Below are 12,586 nucleotides of genomic sequence, written 5' to 3'. Positions count from 1 at the left end.
CGGTAAGTCTTAGTCCTCCTGTTCTTTGGGCTCTGACAGGCCCCCGGGGGTAATATTGGGTGACTCATCTTCTGCTTGGAGGATATGCCTTATGACTCTACTCCAAATTGAAGAAGTGGGTCTTCCCCACAAAAGCCCACTACCTAATAAATAAATCTGTTAGTCTCTAAGGTGCTACAGGACCACTTGTTCTTTGTGAAGCTACAGCCTGAGACGCCATATGCATATAATATCACTCGTTCTGTTTTCCCAGACCCACTAAGTGTACATGGCAGGCCACTGTGGGTGATCATGAGGTTGGGGCTGGCTGGAAAACAAGGACTTCCACTCCACAAACCACTTCAACGTTTTGGAACTCATAACGGGCAGGGGACCCACGGCCTTTCCAATGGTGTGGTGAAAAAAATACAAGAGGAACATATCCCAGAATAACCCCACCCAGACTGTGGGAGACCCATGACCAAATCCCAGTTCCAAATCAGGGATTGTAACCTGGATCTCCTCACTGGAATATAGCATTCCAGGCCTATGGTTTTTTTTTTTTTAAAGACTGTAGGTGTATTCTTACCACTTTACGAATTACAAGATGTAGAAAATAAAGAATCAGAATCACAATCTATCTGTATATGATAGTCTAAGGCCTTGGTCTTAAGCTAAGGTTTTTGGCGAAGCAGATGGGGCAGCCATAAACTGAGCCTTGGTCTATACTAGGCAGATACACAAAGTTGATTGCAGATACACAAATCTAACTATGACATTGGCATAGCTAGAATTGACTTATCTGCCGTCAACTCACCTGGCCATCCACACAGATGGAGGTTGATGGGAGAAACTCCCCCATCAATCTCCCTTACTCCTTGCGATATCGAGGAAGACAGAGATAGACCACCAACCACTGGCACTTTAATTTCACGTGTTTCTGCCAGACGGGTGAACTCAAACTCCAGAAGATCGATCCTGAAGGGATCGATCTTCCCCATAGTATAGACAAGCCCTGAGAAACATACCATCACATCCTGACAAACTTCAAACCCGTCGTATTGAAATAAGGCCCTTTGGGGCTGTTAGAAAGGCGATCCAATGTAGCACCTCCAGATAAAGGGAAGAGCCCTCAAGCTTCTAAGAAAATGTAATTTGACAGCTTTCTGTCTGGCAAGGGCCCACTTATCAAGAGCTGGGGGTTGTGAAATCATCTCTGTATTGTCAGTGGGCTCCCCACCTCTCTCTTTAGCTGTATGACCTCTATCTGGTTCTTCTATTGTTTCCATCTTCTGTTGTTTCTTAAAGTGTGTTCCACAGAACACTGGTGTTCCATGACAACTCTCAGATGTGCCCCAAGAGTTTGGAAAAATAATTCAAAGTTTTGTAATAAATAACCATTTTATGATCACAGTAATGGCAAATACTCAAACGATTTTATTTCTAGAACAACAAGAAGTCCTGTGGCACCTTATAGACTAACAGATATTTTGGAGCATCAGCTTTTGTGGGCCAAGACCTGCTTTGTCAGATGCTTCATCATTATTTCTGCATCTCGGAAGAGCGTGGTAATAGTCCAGCAACGCAGCTAAGCTGAGCAACATAGTGCTAACCGCCCCTCTCACCCAGACTTTTTCTCCTATTTATACGGCAGCATAGCAACAGCAACGACATGCTGCGCGTGCGCCATGCCGGCATAGCAGCTAAGCCATCAGTCAGACGCTTGTTGTCAGCCGACGCACGTGTGGCATGTTCAAGGTGTTCTGCACGAAAAAATGTTATTGTTTGGTGTTCCATGATCACAAAAAGTTTAAGAAACACTGGGTTAGATAATCACATTGAAATATGTTAGGATTGTTTCACACATACAGAATGGGAAGTGACTGTCTAGGAATGACTACAGCAGAAAGGGAGCTAGAGGTTATAGCGGACCACAAGCTAAATATGAGTCAACAGTGTGATGCTGTTGCAAAAAAAAGCAAACATGATTGTGGGATGCATGAACAGGTGTGTTGTGAGCAAGACACAAGAAGTCATTCTTCCGCTCTACTCTGTGCTGGTTTGGCCTCAGTTGGGCTATTGTGTCCAGTTCTGGGAGCCGCATTTGAAGAAAGATGTGGAGAAATTGGAAAGGGTCCAGAAAAGAGCAACAAGAATGATCAAAGGTCTAGAGAACATGACCTATGAAGAAAGGCTGAAAGAATTGGGCTAGTTCAGTTTGAAGAAAAGAAGATTGAGAGAGGACATGATAGCGGTTTTCGGATATCTGAAAGGGTGTCATAAGGAGGAGGGAGAAAACTTGTTCTTCTTGGCCTCTGAGGGTAGAACAAGAGGCAAGGGGCTTAAACTGCAGCAAGGGAGGTTTAGGTTGGACATTAGGAAAAAGTTCCTAACTGTCAGGGTGGTCAAGCACTGGAATAAATTGCCTGGGGAGGTTGTGGAATCTCCATCGCTGGAGATATTTAAGAACAGATTAGATAAATGTCTATCAGGGATGGTCTAGACAGTACTTGGTCCTGCCATTAGGGCAGGGGGCTGGACTCGATGGCCTGTCAAGGTCCCTTCCAGTCCCAGCATTCTATGATTCTATGATTCAATTTCAGCAGAATGACTGGGTAAGGCAGTGTTTCCCAGAAAAAAAAAAAGTTTGCGTATCCCTTTCAGCTCTTCGGCCTTAACGGTGAACCCCCCTTCCAGTGTTTATCTCCTGATTTTTAGTCATTTATTTTCTGCCACGTACCCCTTGAAATCCTTTCACGTACTCCCAGTGGTGCACATACCACGCTTCGGGAAACACTGGGTTAAGGGATACCTGAAAATATTACTATACACATTGGGGCAAAGTGGACGTAAAGGGGAAACACAAAAGAGCAAGGGAAAGGAGGAAAGGAAACTGATTTCCTGATTGCTGGTAGCCATCCCCAAGAATCATTGAATTGTTTGCCTCTGCAGACTTCGGGCATTGCTGTGCTCTAGTTACGTGAGAAGGATCAGGGAAGTCATCTATTGTAGCTATGCAATTCTAGCTATGACGATTGTGTAGCTAGAATCGACTTATCTGCAATTGACTTACCTGGCTGTCCTCACAGAGGCATACGGGGTTGACTGCCTACCTCCGATAGACTCTACCAGCTGCGTGAGATTGAACTCTGGAAGATTGACCCTGACGGGGTTGATCTTCTGCACTCTAGACATACCCAGAGTATATGATTTGTTAGCTGTTGTTTTGCCACTGGGTGAACTCTAGTCCTGTTCCTGTCATACAGAAAAGGCTTCTATGTGGCTTCTCAACACGGTGGTGGACTGTCCCATGCCAGGTGGCCTTCAAAAAGCTTCCTCGCCTGTCAGGAATCACACGCAGGGTCAGTTGCCGTTTTCTTTACGGCCAACTTGTAAGTTTAACAAAATGAATGTTGCAGAAAGCATCTTTTTTCCTCCAACACTCCTCATTGCTTTGAAGAGGGGGTCACAGGCCACCTCCTCAACCTCGCACTGGAGGAGCTGCCCCTCGAGCGGGACAGAAGGTGGCACAAAGTAGGCAGAGACTGTGCAAACGAGGGCGAATCATGACAGCCGCAGAGCTGGTGCGTGTGAAGCCGCTGATGCTGAGTTTCCTCCCTAGCGAATGAGAGTTCGCTGGGATGACTGCCTGCACGCCACCCACCCTCCAGAGCTTCCCCTGAAGCCTGGTGGGATCTGAAAAGCAAATAAAGCCCAATTAATGCCTACCATAGGGAGAGCGTCACACACAAAACCACCTGGCCTCCAGGGGACTTGCGCTGTCTGCCTGGCAGCCGGATGCCAGCCACTGAGCAGGGGGAAAGGAGAGGATGAGACACCCCGGGAGGGCGCCAAACTCACACCGAGAAGGCAGAACGGCCTGGAGATGCCTGGGGAATAACTGGCCCAGGTGCCCCAGGAGGCAGCCGTAGGCCATCGGGGGAGGGGAAGGTTGCGAGGGCAACGCCAACGTGGTTTGCAGGGGAGGGTGGGAGGCTAGAACTGAGTTGGCTGGAGAGGATAATAGCCCTGCTTAGGCTGGCTTTGTGGCCATGCCCACCCCCTGCCCACCCATCCTGTGTGGGTTCCTAGCCCCAGTTGTTCAAGCCACAGTCCCCCCACCTCCATCCTCCTGGCAGCATCTTCTGCCCCGGCCCTTCTTTATTCCTTTTCCCCTTTGCTTTTTCCATCTCTCCCCTTCTCGCTCCATGGCCTCTGTCTCCACATCCCTGTTCGCATCTCCTCCCTCTGCCTCAGTGCTCCCTCCGCTCTCTGCCTTCCCCACCCCTGCCTGCCTGCCTGCTGCCCCCCAACCCCGGGTGTGTGGCTGCCCTCGGTCCCTGTGCCCTTAGGGTCCCGGGGGTGGCGTCGATTCCCTGCCGTCTGCTTCTTCCTTTTTAGCCCTCTCTCTGCTCAGTGGGGTCTGCAGCCAGCTCCCCTGTTGCTCAGAGATGCGGAGGCAGTTGCTAAGAGACGGCACCACGTCAGTACCTGGCCCTCGAGGAAAAAAAAAAAAAAGAAGATTGAGAGAGAAAGAAGGAGGAGGAGGTGGGGAAAGACCTGGTTGAATTAACAGACTCAGCAGCAGCGTCGGCTGCTGCAATTCAAGGAGAGACACGGCCATTCCCTCCGCTCGCTGCACACCCACGCTTCCAAAGAGAGGGACAGATGGAGGTATGGAGAGACAAGGGAAAAGGGGGCGGATAGCCAGAGGCCAGAAGCCACTGAGGAGAGGAGAAGGATGCCTGCTGGGCTGAAGGACATGGGGATGCCTAAGAAAAGGGGAGACCCGTTGCATCACAGCTCCTTTACATCTCTCCTTGGGCCGGCGTGAGTAGCAGGTTGGGTGCGGCCTACAGGGGGTTGTTTGGCCCCAGGGTCGGTGCTTTGAGGGCAGGATGTGGGTGGTGGAGAACCGTGGCTGGGGCCCTGCCTGCCTGAGAGGCAGGGGGTGCTGGAGGCTGGGCCGGCATAGGCTGAATGGGGCCGGGCTGGGTGGAGGTGCTGTGTAGCGAGAGTGGAAGAGGAGGCCAGGTGGGAGCACAGGAGGGCGTGTCCCTGGAAGAGAGATGGAGAGAAGGAAAGATGGCCAGGCAGGGGGAGCGAGACAGAAAGGGCAGGAGGCTGACGCTGGGAGAAGGAGAACAGAACAGCAGAGGCTTCTTCAGGTCACCGATGGGCCTCAGCAGTGGTGGGAAAGGGCCCAGGGCAGGAGGAACCAGGGGTGCCAGCGGGTGGGCGCCAGGGGGTTTTGCAGGGGAGGACCCAGTGGCATTGGCAGAGCTGTGGGTGGAGGCCCCAGAGCAGCAGAGCAAGGGACTGAGGCAGAGCAGGGAGGGGCCTGGCGAGGCGGTGGGGCATCTGCCGGAGTTGCTGGGTGTGACCGAAGGCTCAGAAGGGTTGGCAGCTGCTTCCTCTCGCTGTTTGGCTCTTCCTTTGCCGGGGCAGGTCCTGCAGCTTGAGGGGGTTCCTGCCAAGCTCAGAGCAGGTGGGGCCGCATGTCTCTCTCTCTCTTACCCCAAAACCCAGGCCTGGGCTTCAGCAGAGCTGCCTGGGCCCGGGGCTGCGAGAGCACCGGCGGGCTGCACGTCAGGGCTGAGGCACATCAGAAGGGACCTTGGGGCCGAGATACCAGAGCTGCAGGTGGGGGTGGAGGGGCAAGTCACAGCTCTGGTGTGAAGGCCGGGGGAGCAGGTCAGACGGGAAGGGCGCTGTGCAGCTGGCTGGGGCCAAGGGCTGAAAGAAAGGGGGATCGTAGACAAGGACCAGAGGGAGACAGGGTTAACTGGGGGGAGGGATGGAGAGGGATGCTGACGCCGTGGTGCTGATTAGTAAGTTGGGGTGAGTGTAAGGCAATTCCCAGCCCTTCCTTCATCTCCTCCCGCAGCTGGAAGCCGGAAGGAGACAAATTCCGCCTGGGAATTAAGTGTGTGGTTTTAGCAGGTAGAGCGATTCGGCACTGGGCCAATTTGCCCTGGATCGTGGTGGCTTCTCCATCAGTGGGACTTTTTCTAAGGAGATGGGCTGTTTCTCTGAAAGCTCTGTGCTAGGAGGCACTCAGGGGCCCTTACCTGGCCCTGGCTCAGGAAGAGCTCAGGCGAGGTGATCCTAAGGGTCCCGTCAATGGCCTTGTTGCTGAGTCTTTGATTCTTCTCTATTCCCTTGGCAGGGCGAGCAGCGGGAGCCCTGTCGCTGCCAACCAGGAGGGAGCCTCGCAGGGAAAGACAAACTAGCAGCTGACCCCCTGGACTGCAAGCCTCTCTCGTTCCTCCTGGATCCCCCTAGAGGTCCCAGTCCTCTTGGCCTGGCCCCTCCCGTGCTGCAGAAATCACAGCCTCAGAACAGGCTGATTTCCAGCCTTAATTCCTTCTGATCATCTCAAGAGCATTTATCCCAGGCACAGAACACTCCAGGGGTCGAGATTGATGCTGAAGCATCCAGAATGGTGGCCATCCATGTGGTGCACCTATTATCTGGATTTCAAATGCCCTTGCTCTGCACCGGCGTTGAAGAGAACGACGTGTCTCCAGGAGGAGGCTGGTCTCTCTTGCTGCGTTGAAGCTGGCTTTGCTTTACAACTAAAATGCACCTTTGGTTTCTGTGGTGCTAAATCCTTCGGCCTGGCCTCATCTTGGCTTCAGGGACGCCTGGTTCCCAGCAGACAAACCCGTGAAAGGGAACAAGGAAGTTTCAAGGCATTGTCCCTAGGGCGTTAATGAACTGGAATTAAAATTCCCAGGTCTGAGTGGCTTTCCTCCCTGCTTTGGTCTCCTGAAGGAGCAGCAGAGGGTGTAGACGGATGGATAGCGCTACATTTCTTTCTGCTCACCACTTCCCACTCTTGACAGGGTGGCGGTAAGCAGGCCTCTGAACGGTCGACTAAACTGCGTGCAAGGACCCCTGTCGTTCCTGGCCCACCCCTCATGGGGCGTTACTGACGGTGTCCCTGGAGCATGACGGACTATGGTTCTAACCCCCGCTTTCCGCCTGCAGCCGGCGTGTAGCCGCCTTTGCACATGAGTGACTCCCACCGCCTCCGGACGCCATGTTGCTCCTGGCTGACTAAAATGGGCACGAGCTGCCCCTGTCTGTGGGGAGAGGGGCCCCGGTCCCAGTGTGTCTCTGCCATGCTCCTGACCCCCTTCCTGGTGGTGGTGGCCATGGCCTTCTCGGGGGCCAGCGCCGGCTGCCCCGTCCTCTGCAGCTGCCGCAACCAGGTGGTGGACTGCAGTGGGCAGCGGCTTTTCTCGGTGCCTCCCGACCTGCCCCTGGACACTCGGAACCTGAGCCTGGCGCACAACCGCATAGCCACCATCCCCCCGGGCTACCTCACCTGCTACACCGAACTGCAGGTGCTGGACTTGCGGAACAACTCCTTGGTGGAGCTGCCCGCCGGGCTCTTCCTGACCGCCAAGCGGCTGGTCCACCTGGACCTGAGCTACAACAACTTCAGCCACGTGGCCGCCAACATGTTCCTCGAGGCCCACGGCCTGGTGAGGATCGACCTGAGCCACAACCCCTGGCTGCGGAAGGTGCATCCCCAGGCTTTCCGGGGGCTGGCCCAGCTACGGGACCTAGATCTCAGCTATGGGGGGTTGTCCTTCCTCAGCCTGGAAGCCCTGGAGGGTCTACCGGGGCTGGTGACCCTGCAGATCGGAGGCAACCCGTGGATGTGTGGCTGCACCATGGAGCCGCTCCTGAAGTGGCTGAGGAACCGCATCCAGCGCTGCACCTCAGGTAGGTGGCCCAGGACAGGAAGGGAAAGGCCTCTGTCCCCTCCCAAGGCCAGCCAGGGGGTAGCAGGGGTGGATTGGGAGAATTACCTTCAAGGGGACCTCGCAGGCAGAGGTTCTCCTAGAAGGGCAGTTGGACAGGAACTGAGGGACGCTGGTGGAGCTGTGTGCAGTCCGCCAGATGTCACAGAGTTTGGGGGGACCCCCGGGACCTGCCCCCCACCTCCCCATCTGCAGTCAGATGTGACTCTCATTTGGCAGGGAGAATAGAAGGTTATTAGGCAACAGGGACGCAGGGTGGAAGAAGCTTGTTAGGGCAGAATCCAGAAGCAATTCGTACGATCCATCTTGGGGAGAGGAGCCCAAAAGGGGTCCCCAATCCAGGACCCTGCCCCCTTTGTTCCTCTCCAGCCGGACGAGATTGTCCCACTTCCCATTCAAACCAGCCAGCCCCTCCTCCTTCCTTTGTCCTGTTTCCCAGGGAAGAAAGGTGTCACCTGATTGCCTAGGTTACATAGGGCCTGGAGGACCATTGCCTACATGTGAGAAGTCATCACACTGAAACTCCCATCACCCCTATGCCCTGATGCTGTGTCTAGGGAAACTGAGTCACCCACCTTAGATTACACACACATCTCCTAGAGCTGGAAGGGACCTCGGGAGGTTATCTAGTCCAGTCCCCTGCCCTCTTGGAAGGACTGAGCACCACCCCGACATCTATTTGCCCCAATCCCTAAATGGCCCCCTCAAGGACTGAGCTCACAATCCCCTGGGTTTAGCAGGCCAATGCTCAAACCACTGAGCTCTCCTTGCCCCTGTTATGGGCCAGTAGGAAACACACACAACCTCACCAGGGGAACGAAACCCTCACACACACCCACTTCAGACGCTGGAACCAAGGGGCACCCCGAGCACCGCATGAGTGGGATGGAATGGAAGAACACCGGGACAGCTGTTGGTGGAGCCAGGCATGAAATAGCAGGACAGGCTGAAGGACTAGACTGTTGTGTGGGAGGGCGTTGGCAGCTCTGTGTGCGTCAGGAGCCCCGGACTGGAATTCCTAATGGGTTTCTGGAGCAGGTAGGGCAGAGGGATGGAGAACGGAGAGCCACGGGGCAGGACAAAGGCACACCGAACCAGGTGGGAGTGGGAGTGGGAGCAGTTTGAACCCACCGGCCTTGTCAGGGGTGGCTTTGCCTAGCTCGGTCGTGGCAAAGGAGCAATGGGACTCCATCCGCCTGCATTTCCTCCCCGCTTCCTTGCCCTCTTTTGAGGCTTCTGTTATTAATTTCTTCCTGCCCTTGCTGCTGCTGCTGACACAAGCTGCCTCCTGCAGGAGCTCAGGAGGGAGGGGGACTTCTTCCCAGAGTTCCTGAAGCTGCAGTAGATCCTCACTGTCAGTGTAAGCATGCTCAGAGCTGGGTGCCGCTCATAATGCTGGTCCTCAGCCCGTTCTCCAAGGGGGGACTCGTTGATTCATTAACAGCAATGATTGCCACATCGGGATGGCTCCTCTCCTACCTGCCATGGGGTTCCCCCACCTGGAGAACACCACCCAAGTCTGATCTGGTGACCTTGTCTCTTGGAATCATGATGTTTCTCGGAGGCTGGTGATGGCCACCCCTTGTGCGAAGGGGACCTACCGTTGTGATAGTGTGGTGTAGAGATGTTCTAGCTAATTTATCTGTCCACCCATATGTTTCACACCCATCTGCCTGGCATCAGGGCGCCAGGGGCACATATTGTTGCCAAACCCCTACAGTCTTGGAGGAACTCCAGTTTTGGGGGCCCGGTTTGTGTCTGATTTTCAGAGGCGGTTGGACACTCCCGCTCTGGTGGAATTCAACCAGGGATGGAAATAGAAAACCAGGCCTTGGGTGTTGCCAGCTGAGCCCCCAGACACTGGAAACACCAACACTGAATAGACACGTGGGACAGCTCCGCGTCCTGGTGCAGTCACCCTGGAGCTGTATCATGGTGGTGGGGTCAGCTTCCATGACCTCGTATCGGATGGGGCTTGGCAAAGGTCTCAGCTTTCCAGGCTGCCCTGTGCTGACGTTACACTGCAACCAAAGTGACACGACTGGGGCTACTGACGTTGCACTGGAGGGATATTATTGGCAGTGTGATGCTGTGGGGCAGTGAATGGCGGCACAGCTACCTCTGACTACCTCAGAGGGCCAGAGTGCAATGGGGGATCATCGTTACCACCCAGAAACTCCAGTGAAAGCAACCAGCCAGGGTCAGATTTTGTTGACTTCTGTTCAAAGATCTCCAAGCCCTTTGCAGCAGGAGGAGAAGCTGATCGGCCTCCTTGTGCAAGCGGTGAAACTGAAGCAAGACGGGCTATGCGGCTTGCCCAGGTTCACCCGTGGAGCTCGCATCAGAGCTGGGAAGAGATACTGGACCTGCTAGAGCCAACCTGGCCCGTGTGGAGGAGGGGAATAATTTCCCTTCAGTACCAGAAGTTCTCCTTGCTCTCATCTACCTCTTTCTCATTGCAGACTCCCAGCTGGCCGAGTGCCGGGCCCCACCAGAGGTGGAGGGCGCCCCCTTGTTCTCGCTGACCGAGGAGAGTTTCAAGGCCTGCCACTTGACCTTGACGCTGGACGATTATCTCTTCATTGCCTTCGTGGGCTTCGTGGTCTCCATTGCCTCCGTGGCCACCAACTTCCTGCTGGGCATCACCGCCAACTGCTGTCACCGCTGGAGCAAGGCCAGCGAGGATGAGGAGATATAGCCTGCAGTGCCCCTCCCCCAGGGACTGGGGAGACCCCCTTGAGACCTGGGGCTGCCTGGCTGGGGGTAGGGGTGGGGGTGGATGACTGTGCTCCACTGCGATTCATGCCCCGTCCGCCTCGCAACAGCACCACTGCCGTCACAAGCTGCTCTATCATCTAACCCCAGTGGCAACCGTCTGGGGACACCAGCCCATCTCTGCTCCCATTCCCTCTGGAGCCCTGGCCACGGTGCCTGGGTTGGGAAGAGCTGGGAAGCAGGGAGCTCTAGCTGTGCCTTCTATTAGCCCCTTCACGCTACCGGCAGCACTGGACGAGCCCAGGCCTGACGCCATTCGAAACATGGAGGGGCTGCCACAACCCACACCGGTCACCTGTTGTCCTCTTCTTCATGTCCTGCACCCTCACGGGCAACAGACGCCCTCCCACCCGCCCGTCCCCCTTCCACGCTAGCTCCTGCACCGTATCACCACAACCCACCGAAAAGGAGAATTCCGGGGAAGGGGGATATCTGTGTCGGGCGTCGGGTGGATTTTCAACAGCCGAAGCTCTCCAGGGTCGGACAGAGACAGTCTGTCAGTGCGACTTGTGGGTCTAATGCCGATGGAGACGGACACTGGGGTATCCAGGGTGGTAGTCTGAGTAAGAGTCCTGAGGCACAGTATCTCTGAGGGCCACAGAGGCAGGTTCAACGTCCAGGAACAGCCCCACCCCTGAGGGACGCACCGGGGTGCGGGTGGAGAAGAAACCAGAGCAGGGGCCTGCTGTTTTCTGGCTGCTCCTTGGCTGGGTGGCCGGCGGTGTTGAGGAAAAACGGCTCCTGCTCCGTTCTCTGGCTGCAGAGTCGAGAAGCGAACAGCCAATGGCCACTCCAGCGCTTGAACGTGGTCCACAGCTCCAGAGCACGGGGCCGGGCAGGGGTGAGGCGACTGAGAAACCTGAGGGGGATGCGTGAGGTGCAGTGACAGGGAGGCTGTGGGTTAGGACGGAAAGGGATTGGCAGAACTGGAGAGAGGATCCAGAATGAGGACAGCGGGAGGGTCGGGGCTGGGACTCAGGCGCGTTAACCAGAGCTGGGGATGAGATACCGCTGGAGCTGTGGCTGGGGGAAGCCCAGCACTGGAACTGCAGCCGGGACTGATGGGTGTTGGCAGAGTTAGAAGGGAGATGAGACGGGAGGGCGGGGAGTGAGGGGGCAGTGGAGTGCGCCCGAGCAGCACCCTGCAAGGCCTAGGCTCTGCTAGAGACCTGTGCCTTGGGGAGGTTTACGATGCAGCCCCAGGGGAGAACAGCACGTGGGGCTGTGGGTCAGGCTATTAAGTGCTATGACAGCATGAAGGTGCACAAAAGAGGCTGCTTCCTACTGGTGCTACCGCCACAAGGCCCCCCCGCTGGTGAGGGCGCTCTGCTTGTCCTCTTCGCGGACGTTGAAACAGCGGCTTCTGAAACAAACAAACAAGAAAGGGAGGAACTTTCTGCTCTAGCGGCGGCTGCGCCGAGCACGTCCACTTCCAGATGACTTGAGCATCTGCCCTTAGCTCCCCGACCCACCTCTCATCCGGCGGCGATCAGCCTCCTGTTCCAGCTGGGGAAACTGAGGCACCGAGCACTTGGCATGACTTCCTTGAGGCCACATGGGTGTAGCCAGGGGTAGAACCCACAGCCCCCAGCTCCTGCCAGGCTAAAACCTGGCACACGCTGCTATGAATTAAAACGGATCCCAATAACTTATCCAAGAACCAGATCTGGGGACGACGGCTTGTTTTCGGAACTGGCTCCACCCGTCAGCTGCCGCTGGCGAAGTCGGACGTCACCTTTCTCTGGGCAGGATTCGGACGTGCCACTGGCCTTTTGGCGGCTGACACAAATAAAGAACCCTATAGCCAATGGCCTCAGCGGAAGAGTGGCCTTTTCAGGCTATGGCCTACTCCGCTGTGTGCTCTGATGTATAACTCATGTATCTTGAGACTTGTCTATTTTTTATTTTTGCATAGATCTAGGCCCAAACAAGATGCCAAATGCCGCCCAGGCTTTCCAGATGATGTCCTGAAATCTCACCAGTGCCAGAAAGTTAGGAGGCAAAAATCTCTCTGCGTGGGCACAAATCCCTTTAAGGAGTTGGTTTCTACGGGGCTG

General features: G+C 55.3%; 1 protein-coding gene across 1 annotated transcript; it reads left to right on the top strand.

Moving 5' to 3' along the window:
* Positions 1-7,046: 7,046 nt before the first annotated feature.
* LRRC55 (leucine rich repeat containing 55) lies at positions 7,047-10,452 on the top strand. Its single transcript, XM_074996066.1, has 2 exons — positions 7,047-7,716; positions 10,217-10,452. Exons 1-2 carry the CDS (start codon positions 7,047-7,049, stop codon positions 10,450-10,452), a joined length of 906 nt encoding a protein of 301 aa, XP_074852167.1.
* Positions 10,453-12,586: the final 2,134 nt, after the last annotated feature.

Source organism: Carettochelys insculpta, chromosome 6 (assembly GCF_033958435.1).
Source record: "Carettochelys insculpta isolate YL-2023 chromosome 6, ASM3395843v1, whole genome shotgun sequence".
NCBI lineage: Eukaryota > Metazoa > Chordata > Testudines > Carettochelyidae > Carettochelys > Carettochelys insculpta.
The sequence above is the reverse complement of the archived record's forward strand: the minus strand, read 5'-3'. Positions and strand labels throughout refer to the sequence as shown.

Coding starts and splice junctions, on each gene's coding strand:
- LRRC55 (XM_074996066.1), top strand. CDS start 7,047: ATGGGCACGAGCTGCCCCTGTCTGTGGGGAGAGGGGCCCCGGTCCCAG. Junction 7,717..10,216: donor CATCCAGCGCTGCACCTCAG/GTAGGTGGCCCA, acceptor TTCTCATTGCAG/ACTCCCAGCTGGCCGAGTGC.